General features: G+C 56.7%; 1 protein-coding gene across 1 annotated transcript in view; it reads left to right on the top strand.

Moving 5' to 3' along the window:
* The window catches only part of ARID3A (AT-rich interaction domain 3A), a 43,873-nt gene extending 31,572 nt beyond the window's left edge, over nt 1-12,301 (top strand). Inside the window, exons 4-8 of the mRNA XM_064371183.1 lie at nt 912-1,095; nt 2,369-2,616; nt 4,186-4,467; nt 5,993-6,088; nt 9,571-12,301. Coding sequence (XP_064227253.1) covers nt 912-1,095; nt 2,369-2,616; nt 4,186-4,467; nt 5,993-6,088; nt 9,571-9,749 — 989 coding nt within the window. The 3' untranslated portion in view covers nt 9,750-12,301. The remainder of the gene's footprint in view (nt 1-911; nt 1,096-2,368; nt 2,617-4,185; nt 4,468-5,992; nt 6,089-9,570) is intronic.
* The last annotated feature ends 6,750 nt before the right edge of the window (nt 12,302-19,051 follow it).

Genomic DNA, 19,051 nt, shown 5'->3' with positions numbered 1-19,051 from the left:
CTGGCCTTCACTGAGCGCCTGCTGTGTGCCGCTGGGTGCTGGAACCCCACGTCGGCGGAACATGGGGTGGGGGCCACAGACAGTCCGCAGCTGACCTCACAAGCCCAGAATTTCACTGACAGGACCAGGGCTTTCAGTGGGGGCTTGTGGGCTGGCAGGCCAGGGAGGGCTGATGTCTGAAGCAGAGGTTCCCGGTACAGGGGCAGCCTGGCAGAGCCCTGAGGGGGTGGGTGGGGTGGGAGGGTGAGGAGGGGCCGTATCTGCAGCGGGCTTCAGGAGATGAGGTTGCAGGGGCCGGTGTAAGCCTTCCCCCTGGGCTAGCCCACCTGCCCCTGCACTGATCCTCCCCGTTTCCCACCCTGCCATAACCTACTGCTCTCTCCTCCTGGGCTAGCCCACCCCCCACGCCTCCCTCCCCTGCCTGGGTTAGCCCATAGCCCTCCATTCTCCAAACTGCAAATTGGGTGAGCCGAGCTTTCCCTCTGGCCCGCCTGAGACGGCAGAGCCCCTGGGAGCGTGGCAGGGACGGGTCCCTGGGAACACAGGCAGAGTTGCTTCGGCAGCTGCTGTGGTGGGTGGCATGGAGAAGGATAACAAAGATCCCTGCGTCTCCCGCATGTCCCTCCTCTCAGGAACCCTCCTCCCGAGCTTCGAGGGCTGCACCGTCCCCGAGCCCGGGTTACTGGTGGGGAAACCGAGGCGGAGCTGCCCCCGCGGTGCCCTCTCGAGCAGTGGTTGCCAGCCTGGGTGATCCTGTGCCCACAGGAGACCCTGGGCAGCGTCCAGCGACCTCTGTGGTTGTCACAGCCTGGGTGGCGGGTGCTTCCGGCATGGAGAGGGTGGAGGTGGGGACACTGGGCTCCCTGTAGTGACCGGGCAACCCCCGACCTCCCTCTCGCCCCTTCCCCCAGGAACACCCGTGAACCGCATCCCCATCATGGCCAAACAGGTCCTTGACCTGTTCATGCTGTACGTGCTGGTGACGGAGAAGGGCGGCCTCGTGGAGGTCATCAACAAGAAGCTATGGCGTGAGATCACCAAGGGCCTCAACCTGCCCACGTCCATCACCAGCGCAGCCTTCACCCTGCGGACCCAGTGAGTGGCGGGCGGCTGGGCGGAGGTCGGGCCAGGGTGCTCTGGGCAGCCGGTGCCAGGTCCCTGCAAAAGAGGGGACTGTAGGCAGCCACAGAGGGCATCAGGCCACGCTGTGCATCCTGGGCCTGAGAGCGTCAAGTAGGGGTGTGAGGACCACACAGGCCCTGAAGTTATGCAATCAGAGGCCATTGCAGGGAACAGCATTGAGGTGGAGGGACAAGCATTGAGGTGGAGGGAATAGCATTGAGGTGGAGGGAACAGCATTGAGGTGGAGGGAACAGCATTGAGATGGAGGGAACAGCATTGAGGTGGAGGGACAAACATTGAGGTGGAGGGAACAGCATTGAGGTGGAGGGACAAACATTGAGGTGGAGGGAACAGCATTGAGGTGGAGGGAACAGCATTGAGGTGGAGGGACAAACATTGAGGTGGAGGGACAAACATTGAGGTGGAGGGACAAACATTGAGGTGGAGGGAACGGCATTGAGGTGGAGGGAACGGCATTGAGGTGGAGGGAACGGCATTGAGGTGGAGGGAACGGCATTGAGGTGGAGGGACAAACATTGAGGTGGAGGGAACAGCATTGAGGTGGAGGGAACAGCATTGAGGTGGAGGGAACAGCATTGAGGTGGAGGGAACGGCATTGAGGTGGAGGGAACGGCATTGAGGTGGAGGGAACAGCATTGAGGTGGAGGGAACAGCATTGAGGTGGAGGGACAAACATCGAGGTGGAGGGAACAGCATTGAGGTGGAGGGAACAGCATCGAGGTGGAGGGAACGGCATCAAGGTGGAGGGACAAACATCCAGGTGGAGGGAACAGCATTGAGGTGGAGGGAACAGCATTGAGGTGGAGGGAACGGCATTGAGGTGGAGGGACAAACATTGAGGTGGAGGGAACAGCATTGAGGTGGAGGGAACAGCATCGAGGTGGAGGGAACAGCATCAAGGTGGAGGGACAAACATCGAGGTGGAGGGAACAGCATCGAGGTGGAGGGACAAACATTGAGGTGGAGGGAACGGCATCGAGATGGAGGGAACGGCATCGAGGTGGAGGGAACAGCATCGAGGTGGAGGGAACGGCATCGAGGTGGAGGGAACGGCATCGAGGTGGAGGGAATGGCATGGGCAAAGGCCCAGCAGCTCTAGGGTCTGCTGAGCAAATCCAAGGGAGGAGCCGGGCATGGTGGTGCCACAGTGGGGTTTACTTTGTACTGAGGGCCACGGGGAGCCACAGGGATGACCCGGGTGCCATTCTGTCCCCTCGTCCCACAGATACATGAAGTATCTGTATCCTTATGAGTGTGAGAAGCGAGGCCTCAGTAACCCCAACGAGCTCCAGGCAGCCATAGACAGCAACCGACGGGAGGGCCGGCGCCAGAGCTTTGGGGGCTCCCTCTTTGCGTACTCGCCGGGCGGGGCGCACGGCATGCTCTCCTCGCCCAAGCTGCCCGTGTCCTCCCTGGGCCTGGCTACGAACACCAACGGCAGCTCCATCACCCCCGCCCCCAAGATCAAGAAAGGTAAGGGCCCGCATGGGGGGCATGCTCCCAACCGAGCTTCAGCCTGGCTGCCTGACCTTGGGGATACCTCTTCCCCTCTCCGGGTAACCAGGATGAGAAACCCTGTAGTTGGCGTGGAAAACGGCTTCCCATATACCAGTCCTGTGCCCGTGGCAGACATTACCAGTCTATCACCATTTAATTCCACACAGGTGGCAGGCAGGCATTGCTAATCAATCTGTGTTTCCAGTCCCGTGGCCAAGGCAGGCGTTATTAATCGATCACTGTTTTTCTCATCTACACCGAGGGAGGCATCACGAGTTGATCAGTTTTCCTCCCACTGAGCCTCTGAATCCTCCATAACACAGAGGTGCCGAGAGCATACGCTGCAGTGTGGCCTCAGTTTGCCCGTCTGGGTTCCTGTCTCTCATCTGCCACATGGGCTGGTGGCTTCCCACTTCTTAAGGTTGGCCCAGAGATCCAGGGTGACCCCCACATTGCCCTAAAAACCAGGGGCTGGTCAGCTCCAAGGTGAATGGGGTCTTGCTAAACATGAGTTCATTTGGTCTTTGGTGGACCTCAGTTTACCCTGCTCCCAGCCCTGGGGAGTCCCAACGATACCCATTAATGGTGTTTGGTTTTTTGGCTTTTTTTTTTTTTTGAGATGAAGTTTCAGTCTTGTCACCCAGGCTGCAGTGCAGTGGTGCGATCTCAGCTCACTGCAATCTCTGCCCCCCGGGTTCAAGCGATTTTCCTGCCTCAGCCTCCGGAGTAGCTGGGACTACAGGTGCCCACCACCAAGCCCGGCTAATTATAGTATTTTTTCGTAGAGGGAGGGTTTTCCCATGTTGGCAAGGCTGGTTTCGAACTTCTGACCTCAGGGGATCCACTGGCCTTGGCCTCCCATAGTGCTGGGATTACAGGCGTGAGCCACCGCGCCCAGCCCCATTAATGGTTGTTGGCCCGGTTCTGACACAGTGGGGCTCGCGAGAATCACAGCCATGCCAGGTCCGCAAAGTCGGGAGAGCAAGCTGAGGAGAAGAGGCTGCATGGAGCTCCTGTGGAGGGGCCTTTGAGCTGAGACAGGCATAGATTTAAACCCCAGAAACTCCTCCAGGCGCAGTGGCTTACGCCTGTAATCCCAATACTTTGAAAGGCCGAGGCGAGAGGATTGCTTGAGTCCAGGAGTTCGAGACTAGCCTGAGCAACATAGTGAGACTCCATCTCAAAAAAAAAAATTAGCCCGGTGTGGCGGCGTGCACCTGTGGTCCCAGCCACCCAGGAGGGTGAGATGGTCAGATGGGTTGGGCCCAAGAGGCCGAGGCTGCAGTGAGCCAAGATCACACCACTCAGCCTGGGTAACAATAGTGAGACCCAGTCTAAAAAAGTAAGTTTTTTTAGGCCGGGCCCAGAGGCTTTGGGATACTGAGGTGGGTGGATCACCTGAGGTCAGGAGTTCGAGACCAGCCCAACCAGCAAGGCGAAACCCTGTCTCTAAAAAAAAAAAAAAAAGAAAGTGCATGTCCTGTCTTGGGTGGAAGGCAGGGCCCAGCCCCTTCCGGCCACCAATTCCCCTTCTTTCCTACCTAGAGGAGGACTCGGCCATCCCCATCACAGTACCTGGCCGCCTGCCTGTCTCGCTGGCAGGCCACCCTGTGGTGGCGGCCCAGGCAGCAGCCGCCCAAGCAGCCGTGGCCGCACAGGCAGCCGCCCTGGAACAGCTGCGGGAGAAGCTGGAGTCTGCGGAGCCTCCCGAGAAGAAGATAGCGCTGGTGGCTGATGAGCAGCAACGGCTGATGCAGCGGGCACTGCAGCAGAACTTCCTGGCCATGGCAGCCCAGCTGCCCATGAGCATTCGGATCAACAGCCAAGGTACCACCCTGGTGCCCAGACCCACCATGCTTCCTGCATGGGTCGCACAGTGAGAGTCTTGGAGCCTACATATGTAAAGAGTACCAACAAATCAATAACAAAAAAAAAAAAAGGAGGCCATGCGCAGTGGCTCAGGCCTGTAATCCCAGCACTTTGGGAGGCCGAGGAAGGTGGAGTCAGGTCAGGAGTTTGAGAGCAGCCTGGCCATCACGGTGAAACCCCATCTCTACTAAAAATACAAAAAATAGCCGGGCATAGCAGCATGCGCTTGTAATCTCAGTTACTCGGGAGGCTGAGGCAGGAAAATCGCTTGAAGCCGGGAGGCGGAGGTTGCAGTGAGCCGAGATCACGCCACTGCACTCCAGCCTGGGTGACAGAGTGAAACTCCAGCTCAAAAACTGAAAAAAAAAAGAGGTTGGGCACAGTGGCTTATGTCTGTAATCCCAGCACTTTGGGAGGCCGAGGTGGGCTGATCACGTGATATCAGGAGTTTGAGACCAGCCTGACCAACACTGCAAAACCCCATCTCTATTAAAAATATAAAAAATTAGCCGGGCGTGGTGGTGGGTGCCTGTAGTCCCAGCTACTTGGGAGGCTGAGGCAGGAGAATCATTTGAACCTAGGAGGTGGAGGTTGCAGTGAGCCAAGATCGTGCCATTGCACTCCAGCCTGGGCACCAGGAGCGAAACTCTTTCTCAATAAAAAGCAAACTGGCTGGGGCACAGTGGTTCACACCTATAGTCCCAGCACTTTGGGAGGCTGAAATGGGAGGATTGCTTGAGCCCAGGAATTTGAAATCAGCCTGAGCAACACAGAGAGATGCCATCTCTACAAAAATTAGCTGGGCGTGGTGGCACGTTCCTGCAGCCCCCAGCTACTGGTGGGGGCTGTGGTAGGAGGATCACTTGAGCCCAGGGGGTCGAGGCTGCAGTAGGCCGTGATTGCACCACTGCATTCCAACCTGGGCTGGAATGGGTGACAGAGCAAAACCTGGTCTCAAAAAAAAAGGTGAAAAAACAAAGCAAGATATGGACAAATACACTTCTTCAGCAAATAAATATTGAGCACCTGCTGTGTGCACTGGTGACAGCATGAGTGTGACAGACACCGTCTACACCTTGTGGGGCTGAAATCTAGTTGTTGGCGAGACAGACAGAAAACAGAACGTACAACAGGTGTATTCAAGATCAGAAATGGCAGTTCTGGCCGAGCGTGGGGGCTCACGCCTGGAATCCAGCACCTTGGGAGGCTGAGGTGGGCGGATCATTTGAGGCTAGGGGTTCAAGACCAGCCTGCCCAATATGGCGATACCCTATCTCTACTAAAAATACAAAAATTAGACGCATGTGGTGGGCGCCTGTGGTCCTAGCTACTCGGGAAGCTGAGGCAGGAGAATCGCTTGAAGCCGGGAGCTGGAGTTTGCAGTGAGCCGAGATCACGCCACGGCACTCCAGCCTGCTGACAGGGTGAGCCTCCGTCTCAGAAACAAACACACAAAAACACGATATGTATTCTTCCCCCGAAGCGTCCGAGAGCCGCCAGGACTCCGCCGTGAGCTTGACGGGCGCCAGCAGCAGCAGCATCAGCATGTCGGTGGAGATGAACGGCGTCATGTACACAGGTAGGACCCGAGGCCACGCCCTGCCTCGACCTCCCCTCTCCCCGCGCCTCGGCCTCCCCTCTCCCCGCGCCTCGGCCTCCCCCCTCCCCGCGCCTCGGCCTCCCCCATCCCGGCCTCCCCTCTTCCCCGCGCCTCGGCCTCCCCCCTCCCCGCGCCTCGGCCTCCCCCCTCCCCGCATGAACTCAGGACCCTGGGTTGCACCTGGTTGCACCTGCGTGGACCCAGGCATGCGGGCAAGCAGGGCATGGCCAGAGGTTTTGCAGGACAAACAGTCAAGGACAATCGTGAAAAGGCCATAGTTCCCCTGGCGTGCACTCAGCCCAGAAGGGGTCATCCGCAAACACAGACTCGGTGTGACGTGGGATGGTTCACATTCCTTTTTTTTCCCTTTAATGGGACCGAGTCTTGCACAGGCACGCACCACCACACCTGGTTAATTGTTAAATTTTTTTGTAGAGATGGGGTCTTACTTTGTTGCTTGGACCCGTCTTGAACTGGGGCTCACGGCAGGCTTCCTGCCTGGGCCTCCCAAAGTGCTGAGATTACAGGCGCCGGCCACATACCCAGCCGATCCCAACGTTTTCCAAGGATGAGGACCGAAGATTGTGTGAGCCCAGTAGTTTTCAAGGCTTTGAGGCTGCAGTGAGCTATGAGGACGCCACTGCACTCCAGCCTGGGCCACAGAGCAAGACCCTGTCTCTTGAAAAAAAAAAATGTCATGAATTTATCTTTTATTTTAAAAATGTTTTCATTGTTAATTTTTGTGGGTACGTAGCTGTATATATTTATGGGTTGTATGAGATGTTTTGATACTGGATGCAATCAATGCCGAATAATCACGTCAGGGTGAATGAGATATCAACAAATTTAATCTGGGCTGGATGCAGTGGCTCACGGCTGTAGTCCCGGCGCTGTGTGAGGCTGAGGCGGGTGGATCACTTGAGCCCAGGAGGCAGAGTTTGCAGTGAGCCAAGATCTTGACACTGCGCTCCAACCTGGGTGAGAAAGTGAGACCCTGCCTCCTCTCTCTCTGTCTCTGTCTCTCTCCATATATATATATATCTGCTCTTTTGTTTTTTGAAATGGAGTCTTCCTCTGTTGCCCAGGCTGGAGTGCAGCTCTCTATATTTTTTTTAAATAAAATGAATTTTAAAATTGCTGGAGTGGTGGCTCACACCACTAATCCCAGAACTTTGGGAGGCCAAGGTGGGTGGGTCATAAGGTCAGGAGTTCAAGACCAGCCTGGCCAACATGGCGAAACCCTAAAATACAAAAATTAGCTGGGCATGCTGGCACGCACCTGTGATCCCAACTACTTGGGCTGCAGAGGCAGGAGAATTGCTTGAACCGGGAGTTGGAGGTTGCTGTGAGCCAAGATCGCACCACTACACTCCAGCCTGGGTGACAGAGCAAGAGTCCATCTCAGGAAAAAAAAAATTAAAAAATTTAATTAAAAAAGCGGAGTCAGAGCCAGGCACGGTGGCTCATGCCTATAATCCCAACACTTTGGGAGGCTGAGGAGAAATGTTTGCTTGAGGCCAGGAATTTGAGACCAGCCTGGGCAACACAGGAGACCCCATCTTTACAAAAGAACATAAATAGTTTTTCTTGGCCAGGCGCAGTGGCTCACGCCTGTAATCCCAGCACTTTGGGAGGCCGAGGCGGGTAGATCACGAGGTCAAGAGATCGAGACCATCCTGGTCAACATGGTGAAACCCGGTCTCTACTAAAAAAAAAAATACAAAAAATTAGCTGGGCATGGTGGCGCGTGCCTGTAATCCCAGCTACTCAGGAGGCTGAGGCAGGAGAATTGCCTGAACCCAGGAGGCGGAGGTTGCGGTGAGCCGAGATCGCGCCATTGCACTCCAGCCTGGGTAACAAGAGCGAAACTCCGTCTCAAAAAAAAAAAAAAGTTTTTCTTAAACTAGAGTCAGGGCGATGGCTGATATCGGCCACCAGGAGGCGCTGTCGACAGAGAGCAGCCTGGTTGCAGGAGACCTGGCTGTGGGCAGAGCAGAGCCTGAGATGAGGTCACTGGTGTCCTCACAGGTCCATGGATGGACTTTTGAGGGGTCAGTGCCCTCCTGAAATTAGATGCAAAATATGTGTACATTCATATTGAATCTTACAGGGGAGAAGGCCAACTGTGTGTTAGGGGTCCCACAACCCCATGTCACAACCCATGGGCATCAGGGGTCTCCCTGCAAGAGCTGTGTGCACACTCATGTGCCTGTGTGGATTACACACACGTGTGTGCTCATTTGCATACATATATATGCACATGTGTGTGAAGTATGAGTGAGCAGACACAGTGGGGAAGCTTAAGCTGGGCTCACGTCTGTAATCCCAGCACTGTGGGAGGCAGAGGCAGGAAGATCGCTTGAGGTCGGGAATTTGAGACCAGCCTGACCAACATGGTGAAACCGTGTCTGTACTAAAAATACAAAAATTAGCCATGGTGGCAGGCGCCTGTAGTCCCAGCTGTTTGGTAGGCTGAGACGGGAGAATCTCTTGAATCCAGGAGGTGGAGGTTGGAGTGAGCAAATTCACGCCAGTTTGCTCCAGCTGGGGCAACAGAGCGAGATTCCGTCTCAAAAAACATCAAAAAAGGCCGGGCATGGTGGCTCATGCCTGTAATCCCAGCACTTTGGGAAGCCGAGGCAGGCAGATCACCTGAGGTCAGGAGTTCGAGACCAGGTTGGCCAACATGATGAAACCCCGTCTCTACTAAAAATGCAAAATTAGAGCCAGGTGCTGTGGCTCACTCCTTTAATCCCAGCACTTTGGGAGGCCAACATGGGTGGATCATGAGATCAGGAGTTTGAGACCAGCCTGGTGAACATGGTGAAATTCTGTCTCTACTAAAGAAATACAAAAATTAGCCAGGCATGGTGGCACGTGCCTGTAGCCCCAGCTACGCGGGAGACTGAGGCAGAAGAATCACTTGAATCTGGGAGGCGGAGGTTGCAGTGAGCCAAGATTGTGCCACTGCACTCCAGCCTGGGCGACAGAGCGAGACTCTGTCTCAAAAAGACATAATAATAAAATAAAAATTAAAAAGCAAAATTAGCTGGGCGTGGTGGCGCATGCCTGTAATTCCAGCTACCTGGGAGGCTGAGGCAGGAGAATCGCTTGAACCCGGGAGGCAGAGGTTTCAGTGAGCCAAGATTTCGCCGTTGCACTCCACCCAGGCAGCAAGAGCGAAACTCCGTCTCAAAATGGAAAACAAAAAAAAAAAAATAAAAATTAGCCAGACGTGGTTGTGCACCTGTGGTCTCAGCCGCTCAGGAGGCTGAGCTGGGAGGATCGCTTGAGCCCGAGAGGTTGAGGCTGCGGTGAGCTACGATCGTACCGCTGCACTCCAGCCTTGGGACAGAGTGAAGAGAAGTCTGTACCCCGGGTGCACCCCGTTGGGTCTCCCTGTGGCCCGCCTCGCATCTGCTTAAACTCTGCATGGCATATGTCTTCTGTTCTTGCCTTAGGAGTTCTGTTTGCTCAGCCGCCAGCCCCCACGCCACCCTCTGCTCCCAGCAAAGGCGGTGGCGGCGGCGGGAGCAGCGCGGGCGGCCGGGGAGGAAACAGCGGGACCAGCGGTGGCCAGGCCGGGCCAGCGGGGCTGTCGGCGCCCTCCACATCTACCTCAAATAACTCGTTGCCTTAACCGCATCACTCCCCACCCGCCGCCCACCCTGGGGCCCACCGGCCTGGGCAGGGGGTCCAGGTGAGCCACACGGGGGCCAGCACGGCCCGAAGATACGGGTGGGGAGGGAAGATGTCCACAGAAGAGCCACAGCTGACGCCAAAAAGAGAAGAAAAAATCTATATAATACGTATATATATATAAAGAAAGTTTAATAAAACAGGGGGACCCAAGGGACACTTGAATTTCTCAGGTTTTGGACATTCAGAGAGATGAATTGTGAGAACAAAGGAGACGGATGAGGAAACCGAGGCCGACCTTCCCGGGCGTTCCTGCCGCCCCCGTGAACCGAAGGCTCGGGTGGCCGGTTGGCCCGACCGCGACGTGGCCCGTCCCGTTTACCTCACACATCCCTGCACTGTGCGTTTCCATTTGTGTCCGCTTTAGTGCTCCCGTATTTTGCATTCACCATGCGCTCACCACTCCCAGTTCCTGTGTCCAGTGAAACCCCTGAGCCAAGATCACTGAATTTTTTTTTTCTTGTTGCTTTGGGGATTTTTGTTTTTCTCTCTGTAGGGTTTTTAAGAGGTTTCGGGGGTTTTATTGTGTAAATATTCTATTTTATTCTTGGGGGCATCAGACCTTAGGAAAAGGATATCTATATATTTGTGTTCCTTCAGGGAAACTGGCCTTGGAAACGCAAGGAAAAAAAAGCAAAAAAAAAAAAAAAATCACCTTTTTATTTTTCCCATGACCAGTTTGGGTCCCTTTGTCCATTTCTGGGGCTGCGTTGAGCAGCCGTGAGCCCAGCACGTCGGATCCCTGGGGCTAGAGCCTCGGAGCCAATGAACTCAGGTGCTGTGGGCCGGGCTGGGGCAGGGGCCAGGGGTGGCCCCATGAGAGTGACTTGCTAACTGTGATGTTCCACGATGCTTTTTCTTGTGCTGTGCTTGTCTGCCGGGTTCTTGAGTCAGGGGCCTGGAAATCTTTGATTATTTTTTGAGACGGAGTTTTGCTCTTGTTGCCCAGGCTGGAGTGCAATGGCGCCATCTCAGCTCGCCGCAACTTCCACCTCCTGGGTTCAAGCAGTCTCCCACCTCAGCTTCCCGAGTAGCTGGGACTACAGGCGCCCACCACCACGCCCAGCTAATTTTTGTATTTTTAGTAGAGATGAGGTTTCGCCATGTTGGCCAGGCTAGTCTCGAACTCCTGACCTCAGGTGATCCACCACCTTGGCCTCCCAAAGTGCTGGGATTATAGGCATGAGCCACTGCCCGGGCCGGGCCAGGCCTGGAAATATTACCTGAAAAGTAGCAAGTGCTGGAAAAATGGCCTGGGGGGCAGGGGTGATTCTTGTCACGGTCCCCAGGCCCCTGTCTCAGGGATGAATGTGGCGTCTCACTGGGATTCTTCTCTGGCCCGAAAGGGCTGCTCTTGGGGACTATCAATACTGGGGAGTTGGGGTGAAGCCGGACCTTGCTCAGGGTGAGGATTTTGGGGCCCCGGCATCCTGAACACCCCCCACGCCCCAACATTCTCCTCCCTCTGTCCCTTCCTCTTCTCCCGACCCCTTTTGTGCTGGGGCTGTGTGCTCCCTGAACTCGGTGACTAAATCCAGGCCGAGAAGGGAGGCTGCCCCCCAACCCTGTGAGCCAGCGCCCCTCCCGCAGATGAGGGGAAAGTGGGGTCACAGCAGCTGAGCGGGGCGTTATTTTGGCTGGAGCTGCTGGAGCAGAAAGGCAGGGGCGTGAAACACCAGGCAGGGTCTGGGGACCTTTCTTGGACCTGCGTGGTGTCGGGCGGACTGTGGCATCCTACAGGGGAGCCCTGGGCTCTCATTTCTCTTGGGGTGGGGATTGACTCAGCTATTCCCAGGGTAAGCCTGGGTCTCTAATTGGGCCCTGGGAGCCCTGTTAGGCCACCGGCATGGGGGGTCACTGAGAAAGACGCCCCAGCTCCCCTCACTCCCAGCCACCCCCTCCGTTGCCTTGACGACCCCTGCAGGGGCCTGGGGTGGCTTCTGAGCCCCAGACTCTAGGTTCACTTTCCCGTCGTGTTGCGGGAAGGGACTTTGCCTTTCTTGTGTCTTTGGGACCCCACTTTCTTCTTGGATCTCAGGGCCGTTGACATGCCCCCCCTTTCCGACGGGGTGGCGGGCATCTAGGTTCTCCCTGCCCGTTCCCGGGGCTGGCACTGTAGCAGCACAATCACCCCGGGAAGGGGGCGTCTTTACCCCAAGACCCACTGACAGAACCACCTGGACTCTGTCCACATCGGCACCCCCCACAACCCTGGACCCCTGTCCCATGCCTGGGCGCGCCCTGGGGAGCTGTCTGGACTCTGTCCACATTGTCCCTCTCCCCCCACCGCCCCCGCCTCCAGGGCTCCTCTCCCTGGGACCCCCAAACCACCCACCTCTGGGCCCCGCAATGGGGGACGTGCCTGCTGCCTATCTCTGTCTACCTCAGGTCTGACTTTCGATGCCAAAATCTGAGCCCCTGGGGTGCCTCTGCCCCACCTCCTGCACTCTGGGTTCTGCCGTAGCCCCTGGGGCCTGGCTGCCGCTGTGTCTGGTGGCCCTGGAGGGCCCCGGGGCCCCCTTGCACCCGCCCGCCTCATGCCTGGGGAGGGGCTGGGCGGGGCCTCGGGCCGCGTGTGTGTCGGGGATCCTGTGTCGTGTCTGTGTGGGTGATCTGGATTCTAACTCGGGGACTTGGGCCTGCTGTTAACTCCGATGATTGTAGGGACAGGCGGGGGATGGTCTCGGGCTGGGTCCCGGTCGGCCTGGCCGGCTCCAGGAGAAGGAAGTGGCCGTGCTGGCCGTGGAAGTGTGAGGGGGTCGCAAGGGTCTAGGGGGCCTGTCCTGGGATAGTGGGCAGGAAGCTGGGGTCTCCGGAGGGTCCTCCCTGCCTCAGGTGGCCCCGTTCAACCCCGGCCATTGCCCATCGCCCATCGCCCGCCACCGCCTGTTGGTGGGGGTTTCAAGACAGGGTGGCTTTCGGGGGGCAGCTCAGCACCCCCTCCCTACGCAGACTGGGATGGAGTCAGGCAGTTCCCTCAGCCTGGAGGACCCTGGGCGGGTCTGGGTTCACTTGGGACCGGGCGGCCTCACTGTGGACCGGGCGGGGACCCACACTCAGGGCGAAGGGGGGCTCCCCCTGCTCTGAGAGGTTAGGGGGCAGGCGGCTTCTGGAACCCGTAAGTGGGACCCATAAGTGGCGGTCAGGACAGGCGGGAGGGTGGGCACGGGGCCCTGGGGTGGTCGTTAGGATCACGAATCTGTACAGTCTCCTTCCTTCTGTCATTTTTTTACCCTTTGTCCGTTTTTTACCCTCATTTTGCTTTTGCGTTTTTTTTTCTTGGCCGATGTAACTCAGCCTTTCATTCATGACGTGAGAAATTTCACTTTCTCTGGGGTTTGTCAGACGGCGTGGGGACCACGCCTGAAACTCAGGTAATAGGAGAAAAAAAGAAACTTTAAAAAAATTTTTTAAAACATATAAAACTACTCTCTACCTCTGACTGGGCCCAGCCCGCCTCGCCCTGGCCTCGGGGTTGGGGGGGCTGTAACAATTTCAGTTTTTGCAGAACATTCAGGTATTAAAAGGAAAAAATGTAAAAAAAAAAAAAAAAAAAAAGAAAAGAAAAGAAAAAAAGACCAAAAAAAAGGGTGTGATGTTGAAATTTAAAAGATCACTGAAAGTTTACAGTTTATAATAACATTATTATGCAGATTGTATTTAAACTTCAGAAATATTTAAGACGATTGTAACCCTGTAAAGCTGATGAGATATTAAAACAAGACAAAACACTTCTGACTTTTAACAGAAAACGCTGTGTCCTGTTGTGTGTTTTTGCTTTTGGCGTCTCCCCAACCTCCAGCTCCACGCTGGACCCCTGCCCAGCACACCCAGGGCTGCGTGGAAGGGGGAGCTCTATTTACCTCTGCTCTGCGTCTCGCCAAGTCTCCTTAGGTGGCAGAAGACAGCTACAGAAGCAGGGGTCTGGTTGGGCGCGGTGGCTCACACCTGTAATCCCAGCACTTTGGGAGGCCAAGGCAGATGGATCACCTGAGGTCAGGAGTTCAAGACCAGCCTGGCCAACACGGTGAAGCCCCGTCTCCTCTAAAAATACAAAAATGAGCCGATCGTGGTGGCGAGCACCTGTAATCCCAGCTACTTGGGAGGCTGAGGCAGGAGAATCGCTTGAACCCAGGAGGTGGAGGTTGCAGTGAGCCGAGATCACGCCACTGCACTCCAGCCTGGGTGACAGAGCAAGACTTTTGTCTCAAAAAATAAAAAACAAATAAAATAATAAAAGGCCTCTTGTTCTTAGCCCACAAACCCAAAGAAAGTGGCATCACAGGGATTTCTCTGGGAGAGGTTTCCTGGGCTGCCCAACCCCCTGTCCACCCTCCCACTGCCCACAGTCCTGGCCGAGGCTGGCTGGGACACGTCCCTCCCCAGGGCTGTGCTGGAGGTGAGGGACTGACTCCCCCCGCCTGTCCCAGCCAGCTGGTTCCCGAAACCCACTTTCCACCCTGGCTCCGCAAAGGAAAACGGTGTTTCCACTCCGGACAGAAGTGAGTCTGCTAAACCCCAGGTCCTGGGGATGGAGGGAGGCCCACTCGAAGCCAGGGAGAGAAGGGAAGAGCTCCAGAAAAGGCACCGCCCCCAAAACTGGATCCCCAGGCCCTGCTTGTTCACCCACAGCTGGGAGGGACTCAGCCCCCCACCCCTCCCCAGACAGGGAGGGACTCTGCCCCCGACCCCTCCCCAGACAGGGGGACTCTGTCCCCCACCCCTCCCCAGACAGGGGGACTCAGCCCCCCACCCCTCCCCAGACAGGGGGACTCTGCCCCCCACCCCTCCCCAGACAGGGAGGGACTCAGCCCCCCACCCCTCCCCAGACAGGGAGGGACTCAGCCCCCCACCCCTCCCCAGACAGGGGGACTCTGCCCCCCACCCCTCCCCAGACAGGGAGGGACTCAGCCCCCCACCCCTCCCCAGACAGGGAGGGACTCAGCCCCCCACCCCTCCCCAGACAGGGAGGGACTCAGCCCCCCACCCCTCCCCAGACAGGGAGGGACTCAGCCCCCCACCCCTCCCCAGACAGGGAGGGACTCAGCCCCCCACCCCTCCCCAGACAGGGGGACTCTGCCCCCCACCCCTCCCCAGACAGGGGGACTCAGCCCCCCACCCCTCCTCAGCCAGGGAGGGACTCAGCCCCCGACCCCTCCTCAGCCAGGGAGGGACTCAGCCCCCCACCCCTCCCCAGACAGGGAGGGACTCAGCCCCCCACCCCTTCTCAGCCAGAGAGAAGCTCAGGCCCCTACTCCTCCCCAGTCCGGGGTGTCCCAGCCACCCTGAAGCCTCTCAGAGCCCAGCCACCTCCCTGGGCCAGGGACCACCCGCTAGGTGCTTGCTAGGAGGGCGGGGGGCTCCCGGAGCCGCTGCCACTCTCCCGACTGGCACAGGCAATGACGGGGCTGCCACGGGAGGGCTGGAGCTGCTGGACAGGTCTGTGGGGCCGGGATGGGGCGGCCAGGATGGCTGGGGTCTGGCTGGGTTCCTCAGTGCCTGCAAACCGGCAGTGAGCTCCACAAATATGCAGGGGGTGGAGGAGGGCCTTACGCCCAAGGGGAACGTTCCTGCCTTGTGCCTCAGTTTCCCCTTCCTGGCTACTCCCCCCCAACAACCTCCCAGCTAGCACCAAGGAGATCTGACGGCCGAGTGGTCTAGAGACGCCCCCAAAGTGTGGCTTCGGTGCCCCTGCGTCAACACAATTGGTCTGTCCTCATTCCAGGAACCAGGCTGGGGGTGGGGTGACCTCTGACCTCACACTGCAGCCTGGCCTGGCAGCGTCCTCGGGGAGGGGAAGAGGGGAGGAGGAGAGGAAGGGAGGAGGAGAGGAGGGGAGGAGGGGAGGAGGAGAGGAGGGGAGGAAAACCGTGGCCTGGCCTGGGCTGGGCCGCAGCAGGAGGCCTGTGGGGAGCTGGAGACTGCAGTCTGTCCATCCACCTGCTGCCACCCTGGGCCCTCTCCCCTCCTTGGCAGCCCACACCTTCCTGGCCTGCTGGGTGTCCTGGAACCCAGGAATTTAAAATCTTCCAGGCCAGGGCAGGCCAGGCCAGGCGCTGTGGCTCATGCCTATAATCCTAGCACCTTGGGAGGTCAAGGCAGGAGGACGGTTTAAAGCCAGGAGTTCAAGAACAGCCTGGGCAATGTGGCAAGAGCCCTATCTACAAAAAGGCATAATGTTAGCTGCAGTGGTGTGTGCCTGTAGTCCCAGCAACTCGGGAGGCTGAGGTGGGAGGATCGCATGAGCCCTGGAGGTTAAGGCTGCAGTGAGCCATGATAATGCCTGTGCACTCCGGCCTGGGCGACAGGGCCAGACTCTGTAAGAAAAATTAAAAATGAAAAAAAGGTCAGGTTCAATGGTTCACGCCTGTAATCCCAGCACTTTGGGAGGCTGAGGCAGGTGGATCACCTGAGGTCAGGAGTTTGAGACCAGCCTGGACAACATGGTGAAGCCCTATTTCTACTAAAAATACAAAAATTAGCTGGGCGTGGTGGGGAATGCCTGTAACCCCAGCTACTCAGGACACTGAGGTAGGAAAGTTGCTCGAACCCAGGAGCCAGAGGTCAAAGTGAGATGGCGCCACCACACTCCAGCCTGGTCAACAGGGTGAAACGCCATCTCAGAAAAAAAAAAAACCAGCCTGGGAAATAGAGTGAAACCCACCTCTCCTGCTTGTCTAAAAATAAATAAATTAATTAAATTAAAATTAAAACAGGGCCAGGCACAGTGGCTCACATCTGTACTTCCAACCCTTCAGGAGGCCGAGGTGGGAGGATCACTTGAGCCCAGGAGGTTCAGACCAGCCTGGGCATCAAAGCAAGACCCCATCTCTGCAAAAAAAACAGAAGCAAAAAATGAGCTGAGTGTGGCGCCTGTGGTTCCAGCTACCTGGGAAGCTGAGGGAGGAGGACGGCCTGAGCCCAGGAGATGGCTCGATCACACCTCTGCACTCCAGCCTGGGGGGACAGAGTCAGGCCCTGTCTAAAAACAAAAGTTGGTGTTTTTTTGGGTGGGGGGATGGACGGAGTCGCTCTACCGCGAGACTGGAGTGCAGTGGCTCTGCCTCGGCTCACCGCCACCTCCGCCTCCCGGGTTCAAGCGATCCTCCTTCCTCAGCCTCCCAAGTAGCCTGACCAATATGGTGAAACCCCATCTCTACTAAAAATACAAAAAATTCGCCAGGTGTGGTGGCGTGCACCTGTGATCCCAGCTACTCTGGCGGCTGAGGCAGGAGAATCGCTTGAACCCGGGAGGCAGAGGTGGCAGTGAGCTGAGATGGCACCATTGCACTCCAGCCTGGTGACAGAGACTTGTTTCAAAATAAATACATAACTAAATGAAATAAGCATAGCACTGGGGGGAACTGGAGGCATCGCAGGTCCTAGGATTGGACCCCCCTCTCCCCTCCAGGAAAAATAAAATCCAGGCCTCTCTCACAAGGCCCTGCACCAGGCAGCCCCATTCCGTGGTCCCGCCCCAGTGCGTCTGCACGAGCCAGGCCGGCGCACGGTTCTCTGGGGGTTGTCAGCTCCCTGCCCATAGGGCGCCTCCTTTGAAAACCCCTCCTGCGGACCAGGCAGGTCCCCGGGGACACCTTCCCTCTGGCCTGGACCCCAGGCAGGCCTCGGATCGGTGGCCCGCGCCTGCCACCTGGCGCCCAGCAGGGCTGCAGCGCCGCACGCTCAGAAACCTGCCTTCTGCCTGGGCCGTGCCCTCCGCCTCCGGACACCGCACCCCGCATCCAGCATCCAGCCCCTGTCTCTTGCTGCTCTAGGGCACACGACCCAGGACAGCCACAACATCTCCCGGGTGGAAATCCTGACTTTTAAATGAATGCTCCCCTCTTTTTCTTTTTCTTTTTCTTTTTTTTTTAAGATGGGGTTTCACCATGTTGGCCAGGCTGGTCTCAAACTCCTGCCCTCAAGTGATCTGCCCACCTCGGCCTCCCAAAGTGCTGGGATTACAGGTGTGAGCCACCGCGCCCAGCGAATGCTCCAGGCGTTTTAAAACATACTGTTTCTAGGCCAGATGTTGGGGCTCAAGCCTGTAATCCCAGCGGTTTGGGAGGTCAAGGCTTGAGCCCAGGTGTTCGAGACCAGCCTGAGCAACATAGTGAGACGCCTCCCCATTTCTACTATATATATTTAATAGAAATAAATAATACATATATATTTTTCTTTGAGACAGAGTCTCATTCGCCCAGGCTGGAATGCAGTGGTGCAATCTCAGTCCACTGCAATCTCCGCCTCCAGGGTTCAAGGGAGTCTCCTGCTTCAGCCTCCTGAGTAGCTGGGATTATAGGTGCGCACCACCGCGCCCAGCTAATTTTTGTATTTTTTTTGTAAAGAAGGGGTTTCGCCATATTGACCAGGCTGGTCTCAAACTCCAGACCTCAGGTGATCCACCACCTCGGCCTTCCGAAGTGCTGGGGTTACAGACCTGAGCCACCACGCCGGTGACAAGAGGTCAGACCCTGCTCGGCTCAGACAGAACTGGTGGCTTATCCAACTAAAAATTTAGATGCTGACTCTCCCAAAGAGAGGTCAAGGGGGAGGCAGATGTCAACTAGTAAGGAAGCACTGCGCCGGGGGCGATGGCTCCTGCCTCCAATCCCAGCACTTTGGGAGGCCAAGCGGGGAGGATCACTTGAGCTCAGGAGTTCGAGGCCCAGCCTGGGCAGGACAGCAAGACCTGGGCTCTACGAAATTAAATAAGGAAGCAGTGAACTCCAATGTATTCATCGCCAACTAGCCATGTTGCTAGGTGTGTTGTCTTTTAGGTGCACTGTGTCATTTAGGTCTGTGACACCGGAACTTTATTATTTCCATAGTTAAAAATAAAACAATCGTCTGGGCGCAGTGGCTGAAGCCTGTAATCTCAGCCCTTTGGGAGGCGAGGGCGAGTGGATCACCTGAGGCCAGGAGTTCGAGACCAGCCTGACCAATATGGTGAAACCCCGTTTCTACTAAAAAGGCAAAAATTAGCCAGGTGTGGTGCTGGGTGCCTGTAATCCCAGCTACTCGGGAGGCTGGGGCAGGAGAATCGCCTGAACCCAGGAGGCGAAGGTTGCAGTGAGCCTAGATCACGCCATTGCACTCCAGCCTGGGTAACAAGAGCGAAACTCTGTCTCAAAAAAAAAAAAAGTTTTTTTTTTTTTAAAGACGGGGTTTCACCATGATGGCCAGGCTGGTCTTGAACTCCTGACCTCAGGTGATCCACCCACCTCGGCCTCCCAAAGTGCT

The sequence above is a fragment of the Aotus nancymaae genome, unplaced genomic scaffold, assembly GCF_030222135.1.
Source record: "Aotus nancymaae isolate 86718 unplaced genomic scaffold, 86718_ANA_hifiasm-v0.15.2.pri h1tg000124l, whole genome shotgun sequence".
In the NCBI taxonomy this organism is placed as follows: Eukaryota; Metazoa; Chordata; class Mammalia; order Primates; family Aotidae; genus Aotus; species Aotus nancymaae.
This window is presented reverse-complemented; position numbering and strand designations above follow the sequence as displayed.